Below are 22,802 nucleotides of genomic sequence, written 5' to 3' on the forward strand. Positions count from 1 at the left end.
TATAATCATCATTAGCAAAAATATTATTATTACCATTAGTAAAAACTTATATTATTATAAATAAGTGTATTATTATTATACTTATATTTATATATATTAATAAGGTTATTTAAAAATAATAATAATAATAATAATAATAATAATAATAATAATAATAATAATAATAATAATAATAATAATAATAATAATAATAATAATAATAATAATAATAATAATAATAATAAATACAGATATATATAAATACAGATATATTGAAGGAAGTTGTATTATTCTATTAATATTAAAAATTATTAATTTAGATTAAATATTACGGATTTAAATAATCACAGGATCAAAAATAGTTGCAAGTTAAAATCATATTGTGTTTAATCTTGTTTTCTATCTCAGAAATCGTACGAATCAATCCCATTAAGATCAAAGTTGTTAACAATCACTTTCACTTTTTATTTTTTATTTAAATTGTGTACTGGGTGAGCTAAAGTTGTCGATAATATCTGTTAATAAGCCATCGATCCTTTTGTACTTATGGAACCAGTTTTCAAACATCAATTATCAAGTATTAATTGTAACTTCATTTTTTTTTACAGAAAAAGAACCGAAACCCAGTTCATATATCTCTGTTCTTGACCATAATTACTCAAATCGCGATTTCGAATTTAATTTCAAAACTAGTAATGCAATGTTGTTAGGAATCCATCACTCAGATTACCTGCAAAATCCCAACTTCCAACTCCTCATAACCACTTCGAATTTTAAGGTCAAAGTTTTGAAAATAAAAGTGAACGAAATTGTTCTTGCAAAAATTTGAGATTGTTGTTGAGAATTACTGCAATTAACGATCCCAATAGTTTCAAAAGATGAATTAAAACTCATTTTGTTTTATAACTTTTGTCTAAAAAGTTGTTAATCTCAAAATCCAATTTTTTCTTCTTCTATTTAAAAACGATGAGCAGCAGCAGTACAAGATTGATATGATTTTTTTTTCTCGTATTCCATAATAAAAATGTCCATTATCTGATTAGTAAGATTTGTTTGAAATTTTAAAATCCACTTCGTTGTTTAGAAGAATGGAGGAATACGATTCCTGTTGGATTGAAGAAGAAGAAGTAGGACAGATTGATATCAGGGTTAAAAGCATTTAAGTGTAAGGATAATCAGAAAAACAAGAGCAGCATGATGGTTGGGTCTTTGATGAGGGAACGAGAGGTGGCGGGTTCAAACCCGGTTCAGGACAGTTTTTTTTTTAAAAGCCTTTGGAAGGTAGTTTTTCCATACCAATATTATTATTATTATTATTATTATTATTATTATTATTATTATTATTATTATTATTATTATTATTATTATTATTATTATTATTATTGTTATTGTTATCATTAATTATTGTTATTAATATTTTCACACAAGTACTATGATTAATATTATTATCATTTTTGTTATTATGAAATATCATTAAGTACTATTATTAGTGTTATTATTGTATTATTATGATCGTCATCATTAATATGATTATGAGCATGTTAAACAATATTCGTGTTACAAAATTATAATAAAAATTATATGATAAAAATTATGAAAAATGGTTATAATTAAATGAATACATGTACAATTATGAATACGACTATGAGCTTAGGTTATAGAATCTGTAGTCATAAGTAAGTATTAGTTATTATTATTCGTAGTATTATTATCATTGTAGTTATTAAGATAAGAATTATTATTATTATTATTATTATTATTATTATTATTATTATTATTATTATTATTAAGATTTTAGTTATTATTACTATTATTAGGAGTATTATCATTATTAGGGTTATAATTATTAATATTATTATTTATCACTTAGTATTATTATTATGATTATAACTACAAATTTGAATATTATTATTATCACTATTATCAATATTGTAGATATTATTATTATTAATATTAGTATCAATTTATTAAAAATGTTATTACTAGTGACATAAGCATTATTATAAATATTATCACTATTATCACTTTTATTAAAAATATTATTATCCTTTTATCATTAAAATTATCAATATTATTATTATTAATATTATCTATATCAACATTTTAAAATAGTTATGATTACTAAAATAAAAGTTTTAATAACGTACTTAAAGTTATGAGTATGAAAATGAAGATTATATATATATAAATGTACTTAATACACATAACTTAACTATATTAACAATTAATAATGAAATTTATAAATTATTAAATATATAAATTACATCACTAATAATGATATATACATTTATTCGATTACGATCATATGTGTTAATGAATATACAAATGATATAGGTTCGTGAATCCGAAGCCAACCCTGCATTGTTCAATGTCGTCATATGTATTTTTACTACAAAATACAGTACAGTGAGTTTCATTAATCCCTTTTTAAATGCTTTTGCAATATATTTATTTTTGGGACTGAGAATACATGCGCTGCTTTTATAACTATTTTACGAAATAGACACAAGTAATCAAAACTGCATTATATGGTTGAATTATCGAAATCGAATATGCCCCTTTTTATTAAGTCTGGTAATCTAAGAATTAGGGAACAGACACCCTAATTGACGCGAACCCTAAAGATAGATCTATCGGGCCCAACAAGCCCCATCCAAAGTACCGGATGCTTTAGTACTTCGAAATTTATATCAGGTCCGAAGGAGGATCCCGGAATGATGGGGATATTCTTATATGCATATTGTGAATGTTGGTTACCAGGTGTTCAATCCATATGAATGATATTTTTGTCTCTATGCATGGGACGTATGTTTATGAGAAATGGAAATACGAAATCTTGTGGTCTATTAAAATTATGAAATGATTATTTATGTTAAACTAATGAACTCACCAACCTTTTAGTTGACACTTGAAAGCATGTTTATCCTCAGGTACGAAAGAAATCTTCCGCTGTGCATTTGCTCATTTTCAAGATATTACTTGGAGTCATTCATGACATATTTCAAAAGACGTTGCATTCGAGTCATTGAGTTCATCAAGATTATTATTTAGTCAATTATAGTTAGATATATTATGAAATGGTATGCATGTCGTTAACGTTCGATGAAATGAAAGATTGTCTTTTCCAAAAACGAATGCAATGTTTGTAAAATGTATCATATAGAGGTCAAGTACCTCGCGATGTAATCAACTGTTGTGAATCGTTTATAATCGATATGGACTTCATCCGGATAGATTAGGACGGGTCTTCACAGTTGGTATCAGAGCGATGGTCTTAGCGAACCATGTCTGCATTAGTGTGTCTAACTGATAAGTCGTTAGGATGCATTAGTGAGTCTGGACTTCGACCGTGTCTGCATGTCAAAAGTTTTGCTTATCATTTTGTGTCAAAAATTACCTGCTTATCATTCTTAGAGAATCACTTGCTTATCATTCTTAGTCTAGACACGTTTTACTGCATTGACTGCATGAATAGTGTATAGACAAAATTCATATCTTAGCGTATCTGTTACTGTAACTTTGCCTGACAACTTCCGTAGATTCTTCCGTAACTTATGGGATTTTAGTATTATATATGCATATGTAAATTATGTATTGCAGGGTACTAATCTACATCCTATAATCTATTTCTTATCGAAAATCCTTCATCTGATCGTACGAGATGAATCCTGCAACCAGTTCGAGTCCCTCAGATTCCGATAGCTATTCCGATAGTTATTCCGACAGCTACTCCGACATAGATGTTCACCTAAGCTCCGAAAACAGCGTCATTGGCATGATTCAACCAATCAGCCATTATCAATTCATCTGATGGGTTCGTAGTCGACTTAATTAATGGAAACGCGCAGAAGGCAATCCCTTCCACCAACCGAATTCACCTCTTGACAATGAACCTGAAGAGTTTACCGGCGAACCTGTTCGAGACACCATTTTCAGTCTCATTTCCAGGGTAACTCGACAAGATTATATTTTATCCACAATTCTGAACCTTATTCATCCGTTCGTTCCGACCGACAATCATCATGAAGTAATAAGTCATCGAACTTCGCGCTCGAATAATCAATTCGGAGAATATGGTGCAAAATGTACCAGCTTCAGCAACATTACCGGCACCAACAGTACCATCAATAACAGCACCAGTACCATCAACAATCCATGCTTCAATATCATCATATGTACTTTGAGTATGATCTTCGTTCTACGTATCGTTCTACCTCATTTATCTTCGTTCGACATGGCGAATATGTAATCTCTAAAGTTTTAGAGATTATTTATTCTAGTTCCAACCAAAAAGCAAATGAGTTTAATATCATATTAACTCATTAAATCCATGATTACATCTGAAGAGAATATATATGTAAGTATATTTTCATAAAGATTGTAATTAAAAATTCTTTCAAACAAACTGTTAATGGTGAAAATATTAGGTAATACCCGAGGAATATTTAGATTTCACATTAATAAGTTAAACTGTACATTCTTCAAATCTGATTCAACAGTTATTTACTATCCTACTTACAACCACCGTTATACGTATCCGTTCATCACAGAATAACCATTTTCATTCAATTTCATATTTGGATTTTGATCTATCAGAATCCGACAAGTGGCATAATGAAGAAAACATTGGACAAAATAAAATTTGTTAGAAACAAACAAATTAACTATGAGAAATTTTGTTAAGAATCCACGCTAACAAAATCCTAGCAAACTGTTCCTAACTAACTGATTACATTTTATTTATCACAATTTATTTTATCGCAATTTACATTCTCGTAATTTTATTTATCGTCATTAAATTTCTGTTATTTACTTTACGCAATTTATTTATCGTTATTTAATTTTCTGTTATTTACTTTACGCACTTTAAATATCGGGACACGTATACAAGGTTTTGACATATCATATCGACGCATCTATATATATTATTTGGAATCACCGTAGACACTCTATATGCAGTAATGCAGGAGTTAGCTATACAGGGTTGAGGTTATTCTACAATAATATATAGTTTGAGTTGTGATCGAGTCTGAGACATGTACACGGGTCACGATATATATTAATTAATTCGAATATTATATATTAAACTATATATGAATTGTTGTACTGCAAATTGTGGACTATGAACTGTGGACTAATGACATTGGACAATTAAAATGAATTAAAATATTGATTATAACATATGAAACTAAACATCTCTTCAAGTTTGCCACTTGATTTCAACTTAAACCTCATTTGTATTTTGACGATTCCAATCTGCGTTCAAACTTTCATGATTCTTGAAAACACCTCAATCGATAGGATGAATCAACCGCACTTCATCTACGGAAGGAAAGATTTATGCATATAGTTATGCACCTGAAAAACACTCGGAACTTGAGTAAACGTTTAAAACGTATCTGTGCTAGCTTCTTTGGCATTGTTATTACCCAAAATAACTTGGTAATCCCTTTCAAAGTAGCAAATTTTGTCACAGCTCCAGCAAGTCAACTTCGACTTTTCATTCGAAGTAGCCTTACTATAATCCTGATATATAAAAATTACCCTTTGATACCGGGGGATTCTTTTATATTCCACCACATTACCAGCAAATGTACCAGCAACCTTGTCTCTCCTTAGTTTAAATCCCTCCGACAAATCACTATGTTTATCTATTGAAGTCTCGTCATGTACTCATCCGCATCTTGTAACGAGAACTGCCATAACAATTACCAGGAATTAGCAATCAGTACTTTGGAAACTCACAGCATATCTACATCAACAGTTATATGCATGACATTTATCTCTTAGAATTATGATCTCTCATTCTGAAATTCTGAAAAGCAATCAGTCACAAATCAATATTCTGAATGTTGAAAAAGTTGAATGAAGCAACAGAAACCATAGAAAAACCGTAAAAGACCTTATTCATCGAAATTTTGATGATAAAGAATAGTATGTTGGAAAAGCTCAGAAAAGTTGGAACTGGAAAACGGATTGAGCTAACCACGAAGGAGACCAAGGACAAATACAAGGACCATACTATATATTCAAAGAATCCAGGTAATTCTGGATCCGATGAAACCTTCAACGAATATCTTGCTCCGTACTCATGTTAAAATCTTGCGGAAAATCTTTTTCATTAACCATCGAACTTAGAAATTCCAAAATATCATCATCAATATCTTCGATATTTCTGAGGATATTTTCATAAATATTCTCGTCCGAGATTATATACCTCTTCGTGCTTCTTGTGTATCATTATATTGGAAACATTCAATAGAAAATTTAGTACCGAAAAGCAGATTATGCGAAACTATGAAGAAAGCCGTGGACAAATCACAAAGAATAAGTTTGACTTCAAAGAATCTAAATGAGTCAATGCCTGCTAAAGTCTTTAGTGAATATCTTGCTCCTTACTCTAAACCCTTGCAGACAATAGTTTCTATCATCCTCTGATCTTAGATATTCAAAGATATTATCTTATCTTTCATTATAAATATCCTTCATATTTTTGAAGATATTTTCATAACTATTCTTATCTGAAATCATTAATCTCTTCATGCTATCAGTGTTACATCATATAGAAACTGTTAGTTTCTATATTCTGTAAACTTTTGAGCTTAAAATATGAATGTTATTGAAGTAATGTTGGGAACTGATGCATGAGTTAGTATAATATAATGACACTTAATCAACGTGATTATATTACAGTAAGTCATGCTGAGTTTCTAATGGGACGTGATGATTCACAGATTATAACGTCATCATGTGCCATGTTACATAACTCTTTCATTCTGCTTAACTTCTGAACATATCAAGAAAATATATTCTTGATAGTTCTATTCTCATTGATTCAGGTAATTTGACTAAACAAATCGTGCTACTACCTTTCCTTCCTACCTTGTATATTATGATAATTCGAAACTCCATACCTATGAATTCTGGACCGTTACTTGCGAAAAGTAAACAAAAGCATGAAGCTCCGAAATAGAAAGGGGGTATAAATCGCAGCAAATAAGAGAGCGCATTAACTGTGGATGACAATAATTATAGGAGACAAAAGTAGGGACATTAAAATATAAGGGAAGATATAAAATCCAACAACAACGCAGAAATTACAAACCATGGATATTAATACGAATATCAATATAAAGACAAGGTATAATTAAGAATAGTATCACCCCAAAGTAATAGTAGAAGTAAACAGATTCTTCTGATGGAAGATTGAAAAGAAGGATGACAGAAATAATAATTAGGAAAATATTAGGGATTAGAACGGGATTAAGCATTTTCACGATCTTTTGGATGTATGAACTAAGAAAGAAGATATAGGAATGGTGATAATGGAACGGAAGAGTTTAATTTATAGTGGAAATATCAGACAGAGTAATCGAGGCAGATCATCGTATTTAATTATAGAAATCTTAATTTTCTTACTCGCCGAAGAATCAAATCTTTTAGATTTCGAAGATTTTCTTTAAATCCCTTGAATTCTGGAATTCAACCAAGATAACGTCAAAAGCTAAAGACGCACCTTATTTTTCTAAATTCAATCTGACTACGTCAAAAGCTAAGACAAGTCTTTACTTCTTTATTTCACTCTTTTGTAATAACTTCACTCGTGCTCTTCAAATAATCGAATTGTTTTATCCAAATTATTCAATGGTGATAAAATTCTATTTATCAACTCATATTCGTCATGAAAACATTTTTATTGTTAGCAATGACGACCTCACTCAAATTTCGGGACGAAATTTCTTTAACGGGTAGGTACTGTGATGACCCGGAAATTTTCGACCAAATTTAAACTTTAATCTTTATATAATTCCGACACGATAAGCAAGATCTGTAATGTTGAGTCTTGAAAGTTTTGAAATCTATATTCATGTAATCAATTAGCCTTTGACTGTGCTCGACGATTCACGAACAATTAATTATAAATAGATAAGTATATAAAAATAAGTAAATATAAATAATTATATATGTAAAAATTATATTAATTATATTAATGAACTATTAAGTAATTTAGTTATTATGAAAAAAAATAAAAAAAATAGCTTTAAATAACTAAAGCTTGTTATTTTTAGCACATTGTATATAAATGATTCAAACTTAGTTTGCCAACGTTATCAAAATATTAAATATATAATGATGTACGTTGAGGTTAATTGTTTAATATATATAATTAAGTATATACTAAACATTTAAAACATAATTGAGTATATATATATATATATAGTGTGTGTATATATATATATATATATATATATATATATATATATATATATATATATATATATATATATATATATATATATATATATATATATATATATATATATATATATATATATATATATCTGTATGAATTTCTAAATCAAGATTATGTTGTAAGCACAAGTTAAAAATTTTAATTGTTATAATTATTATTACTTTCATTAATATTATTATTAATATTAAAATTTATAATTGTAACCTTAATATTATGTATATATATATAAGTTTGATAAGTTTAAGTTGATATAATATTATTGTTAATATTCATATTAATATTTGTGTTAACTATACTATTAGTTCCAATATATAATTTATAGATATATGAAAATTTATATATATATCACTAATATTATTGTTATCATAATTAGTAGTAAAATTACAATTTTAGTTATATCATTGATAGGAAATACATTTAAGTTGTTTATATTATCAAGGGTCATGAATAATATTAATAGCATTATTATTGGTATTGTTATCATTGATATTATTGTTATTATTAACAATATTTTAACATTTTTATAATTAGTATTATTGTTATTAATAATATTATTGATATATATTTTATAGTAAATATTATAATCATCATTAGCAAAAATATTATTATTACCATTAGTAAAAACTTATATTATTATTAATAAGTGTATTATTATTATACTTATATTTATATCCATTAATAAGGTTATTTAATAATAATAATAATAATAATAATAATAATAATAATAATAATAAATAAAGATATATATAAATACAGATATATATAAATACAGATATATTGAAGGAAGTTGTATTATTCTATTAATATTAAAAGTTATTAATTTAGATTAAATATTACGGATTTAAATAATCACAGGATCAAAAATAGTTGCAAGTTAAAATCATACTGTGTTTAATCTTGTTTTCTATCTCAGAAATCGTACGAATCAATCCCATTAAGATCAAAGTTGTTAACAATCACTTTCACTTTTTATTTTTTATTTAAATTGTGTACTGGGTGAGCTAAAGTTGTCGATAATATCTGTTAGTAAGCCATCGATCCTTTTGTACTTATGGAACCAGTTTTCAAACATCAATTATCAAGTATTAATTGTAACTTCATTTTTTTTTACAGAAAAAGAACCGAAACCCAGTTCATATATCTCTGTTCTTGACCATAATTACTCAAATCCCGATTTCGAATTTAATTTCAAAACTAGTAATGCAATATTGTTAGGAATCCATCACTCAGACTACCTGCAAAATCCCAACTTCCAACTCCTCATAACCACTTCAAATTTTAAGGTCAAAGTTTTGAAAATAAAAGTCAACGAAATTGTTCTTGCAAAAATTTGAGATTGTTGTTGAGAATTACCTGCAATTAACGATCCCAATAGTTTCAAAAGATGAATTAAAACTCATTTTGTTTTATAACTTTTGTCTAAAAAGTTGTTAATCTCAAAATCCAATTTTTTCTTCTTCTATTTAAAAACGACGAGCAGCAGCAGTACAAGATTGATATGATTTTTTTTTCTCGTGTTCCATAATAAAAATGTCCATTATCTGATTAGTAAGATTCGTTTGAAATTTTAAAATCCACTTCGTTGTTTAGAAGAATGGAGGAATACGATTCCTGTTGGATTGAAGAAAAAGAAGTAGGACAGATTGATATCAGGGTTAAAAGCATTTAAGTGTAAGGATAATCAGAAAAACAAGAGCAGCGTGATGGTTGGGTCTTTGATGAGGGAACGAGAGGTGGCGGGTTCAAACCCGGTTCAGGACAGTTTTTTTTTAAAAGCCTTTGGAAGGTAGTTTTTCCATACCAATATTATTATTATTATTACCAATATTATTATTATTATTATTATTATTATTATTATTATTATTATTATTATTATTATTGTTATCATTAATTATTGTTATTAATATTTTGACACAAGTACTATGATTAATATTATTATCATTTTTGTTATTATGAAATATCATTAAGTATTATTATTAGTGTTATTATTGTATTATTATGATCATCATCATTAATATGATTATGAGCATGTTAAACAATATTCGTGTTACGAAATTATAATAAAAATGATATGATAAAAATTATGAAAAATGGTTATAATTAAATGAATACATGTACAATTATGAATACGACTATGAGCTTAGGTTATAGAATCTGTAGTCATAAGTAAGTATTAGTTATTATTATTCGTAGTATTATTATCATTGTAGTTATTAAGATAAGAATTATTATTATTATTATTATTATTATTATTATTATTATTATTATTATTATTATTATTATTAAGATTTTAGTTATTATTACTATTATTAGGAGTATTATCATTATTAGGGTTATAATTATTAATATTATTATTTATCACTTAGTATTATTATTATGATTATAACTACAAGTTTGAATATTATTATTATCACTATTATCAATATTGTAGATATTATTATTATTAATATTAGTATCAATTTATTAAAAATGTTATTACTAGTGACATAAGCATTATTATAAATATTATCACTATTATCACTTTTATTAAAAATATTATTATCCTTCTATCATTAAAATTATCAATATTATTATTATTAATATTATCTATATCAACATTTTAAAATAGTTATGATTACTAAAATAAAAGTTTTAATAACGTACTTAAAGTTATGAGTATGAAAATGAAGATTATATATATATAAATGTACTTAATACACATAACTTAACTATATTAACAATTAATGATGAAATTTATAAATTATTAAATATATAAATTACATCACTAATAATGATATATACATTTATTCGATTACGATCATATGTGTTAATGAATATACAAATGATATAGGTTCGTGAATCCGAAGCCAACCCTGCATTGTTCAATGTCGTCATATGTATTTTTACTACAAAATACAGTACAGTGAGTTTCATTAATCCCTTTTAAATGCTTTTGCAATATATATATTTTTGGGACTGAGAATACATGCCCTGCTTTTATAACTATTTTACGAAATAGACACAAGTAATCAAAACTGCATTATATGATTGAATTATCGAAATCGAATATGCCCCTTTTTATTAAGTCTGGTAATCTAAGAATTAGGGAACAGACACCCTAATTGACGCGAACCCTAAAGATAGATCTATCGGGCCCAACAAGCCCCATCCAAAGTACCGGATGCTTTAGTACTTCGAAATTTATATCATGTCCGAAGGAGGATCCCGGAATGATGGGGATATTCTTATATGCATATTGTGAATGTCGGTTACCAGGTGTTCAATCCATATGAATGATATTTTTGTCTCTATGCATGGGACGTATGTTTATGAGAAATGGAAATACGAAATCTTGTGGTCTATTAAAATTATGAAATGATTATTTATGTTAAACTAATGAACTCACCAACCTTTTGGTTGACACTTGAAAGCATGTTTATTCTCAGGTACGAAAGAAATCTTCCGCTGTGCATTTGCTCATTTTCAAGATATTACTTGGAGTCATTCATGACATATTTCAAAAGACGTTGCATTCGAGTTATTGAGTTCATCAAGATTATTATTTAGTCAATTATAGTTAGATATATTATGAAATGGTATGCATGTCGTTAACGTTCGATGAAATGAAAGATTGTCTTTTTCAAAAACGAATGCAATGTTTGTAAAATGTATCATATAGAGGTCAAGTACATCGCGATGTAATCAACTGTTATGAATCGTTTATAATCGATATGGACTTCGTCCGGATGGATTAGGACGGGTCTTCACATTATAGGCATTTTCTGATTTTGGTCCCCATGCGATCGCATGGGCTTTTGGTGTATCTGCCATGCGATCGCATGGCTAGTCTGGCCAGCTCACTTTTTTTTGTTTGCTAGTTCGTCGACATAATATTTACTGTAGCAAATAGTGTTTTACTGTAACAAATAGTGTTTAACGTAGTAAAATAATTTTTACTGTAGCAAATAGTGTTTTACTGTAACAAATAGTGTTCACTGTAGCAAAATGATTTTTACTGTAGCAAATATTGTTTTAATGTAACAAATAGTGTTTACTGTAGCAAAATGCTTTTTACTGTAGTAAATAGTGTTTTATTTGTACATCTTTGATTTATTTGCGTTTCTTCTTATAAATTAAAAAAAAACTTACATTATAAAAATAAAACGATTATATAATTATCACAGGTTATGACGTTCGTGAATCGTCGAAAAAAGTCGAGAGGTACATGAATGTGTAAACTAGTTCAAAAAGTTTTAAGATTCAGCATAATAGGTTCGCTTATCGTGTCGGAAACATTTTATCCTGTAATTAATTTATTAATATGAAATTTTCTGGGTCTTTACATTAAGTCTCGCTCGAACATTCATCATCATTTCATATTCGTCGGGAGGCAAGTCACGTGACACCGGTTTGGAACGTAGCTTTAAATTTTCAACATTGTTCTCGTCTTGCTTTCTTCACAAAGCTTTTCAATGGTTCGATTCGCCGCTAGTTGAGAAGCTTCGGTCGATTGAGCTATCTTTAAACGTACTTCATCGGAAGACATACGGCTCGCGGCATCGGATGAGTACGAATCCCTTTGACTTTTAGCTCTACTTGGAGGACGTCGGATTGGGTCGTGATCCTTAAGTAAATTTTCAAATTGGGTTGGGTCGGGGTTCGAGCTTGTGTTCGGGTGGGAACTTGCCTCGGTTTGAAAATTTATTTGGAGTTTTTTGGAATTCATTTTTTGAGTTTAAGAAGTGTAGAAATGTATATGTGTTTGAGATGTATGTGTTTAAAATGTATATGTGTTTATATATAGAGTTGAGAAAAAAAAAGTAATTTTCAACGGTCAAAAATTTGACCGTTAGACCCCACAACGATTGCTTAGGCGGACCCCTGGGTGGCCTACTGTCATCGGCGTCCAGGTAAGTGGTGGCTTGGGCGGGCTTGTGAACGGGATGGATGGGAGCACTCTAACACTTGAGAGAATTCTGATTATTTAATGAGTACGTCTTATCCTTTTCCCTAAAAAATACTACTACTTAAATATTTGTATTATAATTTATTCATACTTTATTTTTTAAATCTTTTATAGGTCTACCGTCTATGGCTGCCAAACCAGAACACATCACAAACACAACAAACCTACTTCCTCGTAGCTGTCCCTCATTGTTAAACCTCTTCCCTGGCCCCACCACTCCCTTCCTTCCATTGGTTTCTTCTTCTACAGTATTAAACACCGTAGTAAAAAACAAAATTGCAAATAATATATAAATAAAATAAATATTAAATATTGCTCCGTATTTTATAATTTTATAAATAATATAATAATAATAATAAAAATAAATATTATTATTATAATTATAATTATAATAAATAATAATAATATGTACTCCGTATAAAAATATAAAGTATAATTATTGTATTATAAATTATAAATATAAATTATATTATAATTATAAATATAAATATAAATATAAATATTACTCGTTTCATAATATTGCAGTATTTTATCCTGTATATATCATATAATATCACGTTGACACCCACATAGCAATTGTAGTTGTTATCCATCATTTTCAGCTCTCAAAAACTCTATCGGAAAACAAAAAAGATGCCGGCATGGTGGTCGAGAAAATCACCTAAAAACAAAGATCAAAGTCTCAAAGGTAAGCCAGTAATTACTAGTAAAAATGATAAGCAACAAAATAATAAAAATAGAAGCTTTGAAGACGTCGTTTCAGCATCATCAGCACGCTCTTCATCTTCTGTTTTAGTTGGAGGTGGAAATTCGGGTCCTACATCTGGGTTTTCGGGTTTTGATTCGGATCGTATTGGGCATCCGTTACCTCAACCCTCCTCTACTACTTCACCTACAACCACGTCGTTTGCTAATAGTGATATTATTGGGTTTGTTCCCGGATCCGGGTCGGTTTCTTCAAGTGGTGGTGATTCTTCTGTTTCTTCTTGTGGTGGTGATCAGAATCTTGATAATGGCCAATTGAGTTTTTTAAGGTTTGTTCAATTTCCATATATATATATATATATATATTTTTTTTTTTTTTTTAATTTGGGTATTTTGAGAATATTGTTGAGCTCTTTATCTCTGGGTGTATTTAATTGATAGTTAAGATTTACCACTTTATGTATAAGTAATTATGATTTATATAATCTGAATATGAAAATTAAGAAACTTTGTTACATGGGTATATTGTATTGTTTTTAGTGATTAGTGAAGATATTTCAATTTCATTTCTCGAAATTTGTATTATGAGTTGATTATATGTAGGTTGAAGGGAATGAAAGAATTAGTTTATCTTGAGTTGAGTTGAAGAATCAGAGTAAATTTGAAAGTGTATTTTTCGATTCCAAGTAAATTTGTTATCATCAATTATCAATCACATTGATATTAAAATATTTATACTCAGTATATCAGAAGATAATCAAAGGATGCATCTCTCTATAGTAATACTATAATTGAGTAGGGATACGATTAGTCGAATACACATGAGATTGGTTATGCTTGTTTTGTTACAGATTCTAGGCTACAATCGAGTGTCTTTTGGAGTGATGGATGCGTGTTGAAACCGGACTAACTATATATATTTATTCTTCTGTTTGTTTCTAGTAAAATATCTTTTGTGGTAAGGCAAGATATGATTTTTTAAAGTTTGATTTTTAATTTTTACTTGTTGGTTATGACAGAGGAGGATATGGGGAGCCGAAGTTTAGTCCTCAACCTAGAAGCCCGGGACCAGGGTCAAGGGTGCCAACCACAACAACGTCACCTCTTCATCAACGGTTTGTGGGTTCGAGTCTTGATTCACCAAATAAAAGGTCAGATGAAGCTCATCCTTTGCCACTTCCACCCGGTTCACCCACTAGTCCTTCTACTCCGAAGCCTGGCACCATAATTTACGGTTCTCCCACTAGATCTTCGGTTGTGTCGAATGCGAAAAATGTTGGTGTTGGCGAAAACTCTAATTGCCAATTGTCAAAGTGGAAGAAGGGAAGACTATTGGGTAGAGGCACTTTTGGGCATGTTTACCTCGGGTTTAACAGGTGTGAACTAAATTTCTAGATTTGCAATGGTAGTTTCTGTTAATTTTTTTAATTTAGTAGTGACTTGAGTTTAAAAATAGGGATTGATGGTTCTAGTAATGATTATTAACATTCATTGACCAAATTAGAAATAAAGGGACACTACGTTTGTTTTTGTTGCAATGTGCCTATTTGCATTTGCAGAGAGTTTAATTTGTTAATATTCATGTTATTTTTAGTGAATTTGGATATGGATTAGGGAATTTATATCCAGTGTTTGTATTTTTTTCATTTGATAATAGTGAGAGTGGGCAGATGTGCGCGATTAAAGAAGTCAAGGTAGTTTCAGATGATCAATCGTCGAAAGAAAGTTTAAAGCAATTGAACCAGGTATCCATCTTCATCTCTTAGTTGGCAATAAGTGATTTTGAGATTATTGACTTTTGATTTCTATTTCCAACCGTTATTATATTGACTTTTGTTTATCTAAACAGGAGATTACTTTGCTTAGTCAACTTTTACATCCAAACATCGTTCAATATTATGGCAGTGAACTGGTATGCTTTTTTTTAAAGCTAACCTTCATTTTTTATTTTTATTATTATTTTTTTTTATTTTGTCAGAACACAATATGGTCCTACTATAGTCAAACATTGCTCTAAGCACCATGTCGAGTCAAAAGTTTTAAATTAGACTTTCATGTTTTACAGGGTGAAGAAACGCTATCAGTTTACTTGGAATATGTTTCTGGTGGCTCTATTCACAAGTTACTTCAAGAATATGGACCGTTTCGGGAGCCTGTTATTCAAAATTATACTAGACAAGTCTTAAGTGGGCTCGCCTTTTTACACGGAAGAAATACAGTGCACAGGTAAATTACTCTTGGCATGTTTTATTAACTGATTTTCTCTTGGTTATTATACTAGTATACTAACTAGTACTAATACTAATTTATACGGAGTACTTACTAATAAAAATTATTTATTCTTTTACAGGGATATCAAAGGTGCAAACATTTTAGTAGACCCAAATGGTGAAATAAAGCTTGCCGACTTCGGCATGGCGAAACATGTATGTCTCTAGCCATAGTGCTGTAATGAAACTCTTATAATAAGAACTTACAAATCTATATTGAAAGTTTGCAAAATCAAAGTTTTACTGGAAAAGATAAATGTTGCTATTTACTTCAGACTTTTGAATAAGGCTAGGGTTTCATTACTCTCCTGATAGAGGAAATATTTCAGTTTTCTAAAGTTAATTAGTCGTCGTGCGTGTAATTCCGTGTTTTTTCCCCTGTAGATACTAATATATATATACATATATATTGTTACCAGATAACGAATGTTACTTCGATGCTCTCTTTCAAAGGAAGTCCATACTGGATGGCACCAGAGGTAACCAATTATTTCATGTCCAAGTACTACGCACAATAATTTCACGTGCATACACACAATTAACTTACGCTCGTACTTACTTTTTTTTTTTTTTTCTTTCTTTTTATTATCTCAGGTAGTTATGAATACAAGTGGATACAACCTTGCAGTTGATATCTGGAGCTTAGGATGCACAGTTCTTGAAATGGCAACATCAAAACCTCCTTGGGGTCAGTATGAGGGGGTATGTTTATCTTATTTGCTTCTTATCTTATAAATTAATATATATAATATATTAATATTAATATTAATATTAATTAATACTATACTAATAATAATAATAATATAACATATATTGGTCTTTTTTGCTTGAGGAAATTACTTACATGTAGTTTTATAGGTGGCTGCAATATTCAAAATCGGGAACAGCAAAGATATGCCTGATATTCCTGATCATCTTTCAAATGATGCTAAATCTTTCATTAAACAATGCCTGCAACGGGACCCGTGTTTGCGGCCCTCAGCCGCCAAACTATTGGAGCATCCATTTGTACGCGACCAAACTACAACACGAACCGCCAATGTCAACCTAACCAAAGAAGCATTTCCTAGTGCCTTCGATGGAAGTCGCACACCAGTACGTACAAACCCTTCTACGTTACTTGCTTAAGTTGACATTTTATTTTATTTTATACAATACAATTTAAAACAAAAGTTTATGAAATCAACATTTTTGAGAAATTGGTTCTTGTTACTTAATTCTCATTATCTTTTGTAACGTTAAAACAGACGCCTTCTGAAATGCAATCCAACAGAAACACTCGCTCGTTTGAAGTGATGGCATCTAAAGGCATGATTTCAAGTCCAAGGTATCTTTCTAACTTCAATACCGAACTTTTATCATACGTACTCTTTGTCATGAATTTACACAAATACCCTTGCTATACGCAGGCAAAATACAAAAACGATCACTTCTTTGCCTGTTTCTCCGACCTCGAGCCCTTTGCGGCAATACAGATCTGCATACAGAAGTTGCTATCTCTCTCCACCTCACCCATCCTATACCCTAATTGGTCAAACTGGTCGAACTAGTCAAACTTTGACCGACGTTTTGGCAGCTCCAGCGAGACCTAATTCAAAACCCGCACTCGATCCGTGGTACGAAATTCCTCAGTATAGAACGCAAACACCGAACAGATCTCCAAAATCGCAACTCATTTGACCATGAAGTATTCCAAAATGGAAGTTTGCGGTGGCCCGGGGTTATGTGATTGTAGCTCGTGTTCGTTAATTTATGGGCAATGTTGCTGTCGATATCGAATGGTTACTTTTGTTATATGATGTAAATACAAACTGTTACTGTATCTTTTTGGGTGACATATACAAACACATGAAACTCGAGGGTTGAAATTCTTATATACGTAGTTTTGTAATGCGATTAATGTAAGTTCGTGTTGAGAAGCTTTTAATGGGAGTTTTGCAACAAAATCTGAAGATTCATTGATTTGAAATAACTAAAGAAAACACATTTTTTTGGATGTTTTAAACTCATGATCACTCAAGTAAAAAGACATTAGTCATGTTTCAGTGGAATGTCTCAGTTGACTGGTTTTTAGAAGTCAAGATTTGGCAATGTATTGCTTGATCCATACTTTGACTAGATATACTGATGAATTAATTTTTTTTTCCTCTTTTTTCAAAAAGTTATATTCCAACACATTGTAAGCTTATAACCACCTATCACTAAGATATACACATTAACCTCAAAGTGGTGGGTGTATTGATGATGACTGGACTTTCATTAGAGAAATTAGGGTTCGACTCTTATTAACTGCAAAATATTTCCCTTGAGGTTAATCACTCATTTCATGGGCCGGGATATTGCTAACGTTCTGCGTTCGAGCCTCACCCGAGAGGGTTCTATCACACGCGATGCCCGTAAGGATTCGCCGTGGGGCGGTAGGACTGTAATGTTCGTCCATGAAATGATCGGGTGGGTGGGTTCCGACGTCGCGTTCGGACCCCATTAGTGACTAACCGCCGTTAAAAAAAACCCGATGATATACAGATTTGTTCATGTGGCGACTTAAACTCTGAACATCATAGTTGAAAAGACATCAGGATACGATATTGGTAGACTAACGACCTTCTATTACCGATAAGTTGTGGTTGACTAATCTGTTTCAGTTAGGTTTTATCTACAATTTCAATAGTTTTATAATTGTTACTGATAAAAGTGGTTAAAAACCCATGGGTACGTCGCTTTCACATAAAGTTTTTAAAAAGTTGAATTTAGGTGGATGATAATTAGTTAGATTTGTTTGTGTTTATTTAAATGCATGCTTATGTAGGTTCCCTTTCATGGACGCATGTATCATCATAAATGACATAAGATACATCTCCTTTGGACTGCAACCTCAAGGGCGGCTTCTTCATTTTTGTACGCCACACAACTCCATGTCTCCATCCATGGAGATATAATAATATTAATATTAATAATTAATATTAATAATTAATATAATAATATAACATTCCAAGTATAACCTTAAATTTGATAAATATAAATATCACATATCACATCACATCACATAATACAATATATAAGTATATATTGTTATAAAATATCTAGATTGTGTTATAAAATATCTAGATTGGATGTTAATTTTATTATTATTATATTTCTTGCATAGTAATATTTTATACTATAAATAGATATGTATGGTAACCATTTAAGGTGCACCATTTCTCTTGAAATATCAATATCAATATTTCTTCTCTCCTTCTTCTCTCTTTTTCTCTCTTTGTTCTTATAACCATTAAAGGTAGTTATAAGCCTACTGAATTATAATACGTTATCAGCACGAAAAGCTTAGTGTAATTAAAAGATATCTCAAACGATCACGAATCACTAATCAAGGTATGAAATTATTAATAATTTTCAGACTCGAATATATCAAATTTTGGACTACTAACATTTATATTTATGTTATTTAAGTTATATATGGTCGGTTATACCACCTGAATTATATTTCTGTAATCTAACTTTTACTAACTTCACTAACATTTATATTTATGTTATTTAAGTTATATATGGTCGGTTATACCACCTGAATTATATTTTCTGTAATCTAACTCTTATTAACTTCACTAACATTTATATTTATGTTAATAAGACCTCATGATTGTACGCAACACGTCATTTGACAACACGGTACTTTATGTACGCAACACGTCATTTGACAACACGGTACCATGGGTCGAGATTAATTCCGATCAATACGAATACGACGGGGTCTTTATATGTTATCTAACATTTATGATTACTTATGCAATTAATCATTATTTATTTCATGCATACTAATGTTTATTCTTAAATTTATAATTTTAAAAGTTAAAATAAAAAAATAGTTTGTATTTTTATTAAAAGTAAATCTTAAAAGTTAAAATAAGAAAAAGTAGTTTGTACTTTTATTAAAAGTAAATCTTAAAAGTTAAAATACAAAAAGTAGTTTGTATTTTTATTAAAAGTAAATCTTAAAAGTTAAAATAAGAAAAAGTAGTTTGTATTTTTATTAAAAGTATATCTTAAAAGTTAAAGTAAGAAAAAAAGGGGATGGTAAAATGGAATAGTTTTTTGTCAAAAATGAAGTATTGAAAATGAAGTGGTCTCCTTCTATAACTAAAAAAATATATATATACTTTTATCAAATGAATTTTTTTGTGGCCGACAATTTCAAACACGAGTCCGTGTTTAGTTTATCAAGAATATCTCTTGCTTTGGTGAAAGGTCACGATCACGATATCAGGTGTTGTGAAAGAATTAAAAAATTGGTCAAGTGGCCTTTTAAAAACTAGAAAAAAAATTTAAACAAAAAGTTTTTTTTATATATTTATAATTTACGGGTAACGTAAAAAAAAGGAAGTTTTTTAAAAAAAAAACAAAAACAAAGAAAGTGTTTAAATGAGTTTTACAGAAAGGGGGAAAACAAAGTAAAAAAAAAACTTTTTTCCAAACAAAGGTAAATGAAAGTAGGACTTAATACAAGAAAAAAGTAAACATCTCCTAGACGTGATAAAATCTATCAATGATAAGTATTAGACTTGATGAGCTAAATGTGACAAAAATGTTTCAACATGTCTTATGTTAATTTTCTAAAATAAGTTATTATTATTCCGAGTTTAGCACATATACATATGTTAATTAAAAACAACCTTTTTGTTCTTATGTAGTGTTGGGTTGCAATTTTGGTTGTATGCTATAATTCCATCCAGTAGAGTGACAATAGAAAACTTTTGATGATAATCAATAAAAAACTTTTTTCCAAACTTGTCAAATGTTTTGTTAAAAACGTGACCGTTGAAAAAAGGAGGTTGAATAATAAAACTTAAAAAACAAATTATTTTTTTAAGAGTGTGCATCAAAATGACCCGTTTAATAATGGGGAGTAAAAATATAGTCAAATTGTTTCAACGAACAAGGGTTCAATTGGATGTCTCTTAAAAAAAATCCGCGGGTACGGGTGATGGATCCAATGGATCCGCATCCACGACCCGCGGGTGCTATCCCTAATTGTGACAAGTACAAATCAACTAAAAGTCTAAAAAATAAATGCTCTTATAGGGACCAAATGTTCACAATAATTGCCTAAGCTAGATATGAAACAAATAGTTCATAAAAAAAAAAAGGTCGTTGTGCGTTTTCGGGATGATAGCCGAAATACACTTACAAAAGTAGGTCAGCCGTCAATTCTTTATGGCCATATCAACGTAGATCAATAAAATCATTTATGGTTTTGATAAAAGATTAATTAAAAATTAACTGTTTTTTGGTCTTGGATTCTCGGTAACAAAAGCAAAGGTTGTTTTTGGTTGCCACAACAAACAAGACAGAGGTTGTTGACTTTTGTTATTAAACATGGCACAAGTGAACAATAACAATAGATTATTGTTTTTGAAAAGAATAATGATGCGTTAATTTTATTGTATAAAATAAAATTAAAGAAAATGGTTTTCATTGATGACTATGAACAAACGCAAACAAAGTGTTTGTGGTATTTGGTGATTAAAAAAAAAGTGCATCTAAAGCTTCTACTGAAAATAATATGCATCTAAAGCTTCTACTGAAAATTAATGTGCAAGGTACAACGTATAACTATATGGTCAAATTCATTTGAGCCTTCGGAGTCACAAGTATATGATGTATATATATATTACTCAATTAACAAAATAGTAAATCTAAATTAATTCATATGAATAGTAAAACGAAATTAATTAATTTACTATTCACATAAAAAAGCGCATATGATAAAAAGCGCATCGCATATGATAAGCGCATATGATAAAAAGCGAATATGATGAAAAGTACAACGCATATGATGAAAATCGCATATGATTAAAAGCGCATATGGTGAAAAACACAGCGCATATGATTAAAAGCGTATATGGTGAAAAGGATATATGATAAAAAAAAAACACATATGGTGATTTATAAATAAAAAAAAAAAAAAAAAAACACATATGGTGATTAATGGAAAGCACATATGGTGATTAATGAAAAGTATATTGTGAAAAAGAATCACAAATGTTTCTTGAAAGAATTCAAGGTAAGATATATGAACCAATTCATCCATCATGTGAACCATTTTGATATTTCATGGTTCTAATAGACGCATCTAGCGGATGGTCTCATATTTGTATGTTATCAAGCCGTAATATGGCATTTGCAAAGTTTCTTGCACAAATTATTAAATTGAGAACACATTATTCTGATTACACCATTAAAAGGATGAGACTTGATAATGCTGGTGAGTTAACATCTCAAGCATTTAATGATCATTATATATCTACAGGGATTGTTGTTGAACATCCAGTTGCTCATGTGCATACACAAAATTGGTTTAGCTGAATCAATAGATAAACGCTTACAGCTAATAACTAGACAATTGATAATGAGTACAAATCTCTCAATATTTATATGTGGACATGTAAATTTACATGCTGCGACATTAATTCGCATTATACCATGTGGAAGTCGTAAATATTTTCACTTAATACTTGATTTTGGTCAAGAGCCAAATATTTTCTACCTTAAAACATTGGTTGTGCAGTGTATGTTCCAATTGTATCACCACAACACAATAAAATGGTTCTTCAAAGAAAGATGATAATATATTTTGGATATAAAACATCTT

At 29.4% G+C, this 22,802-nt stretch overlaps 1 protein-coding gene across 1 annotated transcript; it reads left to right on the forward strand.

The window, feature by feature from the left end:
* Window positions 1–13,739: 13,739 nt before the first annotated feature.
* On the forward strand, window positions 13,740–18,080 carry LOC139855453 (mitogen-activated protein kinase kinase kinase 3-like). Its single transcript, XM_071844677.1, has 11 exons — window positions 13,740–14,212; window positions 14,903–15,259; window positions 15,541–15,628; window positions 15,733–15,795; window positions 15,949–16,109; window positions 16,234–16,309; window positions 16,573–16,632; window positions 16,748–16,855; window positions 17,012–17,248; window positions 17,401–17,480; window positions 17,563–18,080. The coding sequence occupies exons 1-11, from the start codon at window positions 13,812–13,814 to the stop codon at window positions 17,831–17,833; spliced, it is 1,902 nt and encodes a 633-aa protein (XP_071700778.1). The 5' UTR covers window positions 13,740–13,811; the 3' UTR covers window positions 17,834–18,080.
* The last annotated feature ends 4,722 nt before the right edge of the window (window positions 18,081–22,802 follow it).

Source organism: Rutidosis leptorrhynchoides, chromosome 6 (assembly GCF_046630445.1).
Source record: "Rutidosis leptorrhynchoides isolate AG116_Rl617_1_P2 chromosome 6, CSIRO_AGI_Rlap_v1, whole genome shotgun sequence".
NCBI classification, from domain to species: domain Eukaryota; kingdom Viridiplantae; phylum Streptophyta; class Magnoliopsida; order Asterales; family Asteraceae; genus Rutidosis; species Rutidosis leptorrhynchoides.

What these genes read in the sequence shown, in the direction of transcription:
- LOC139855453 (XM_071844677.1), top strand. Translation starts at nt 13,812, where the DNA reads ATGCCGGCATGGTGGTCGAGAAAATCACCTAAAAACAAAGATCAAAGT. An exon ending in GTTTAAAGCAATTGAACCAG is followed by an intron (nt 15,629 to 15,732) that starts GTATCCATCTTC and finishes TTATCTAAACAG; the next exon opens with GAGATTACTTTGCTTAGTCA. An exon ending in GGCATGATTTCAAGTCCAAG is followed by an intron (nt 17,481 to 17,562) that starts GTATCTTTCTAA and finishes TGCTATACGCAG; the next exon opens with GCAAAATACAAAAACGATCA.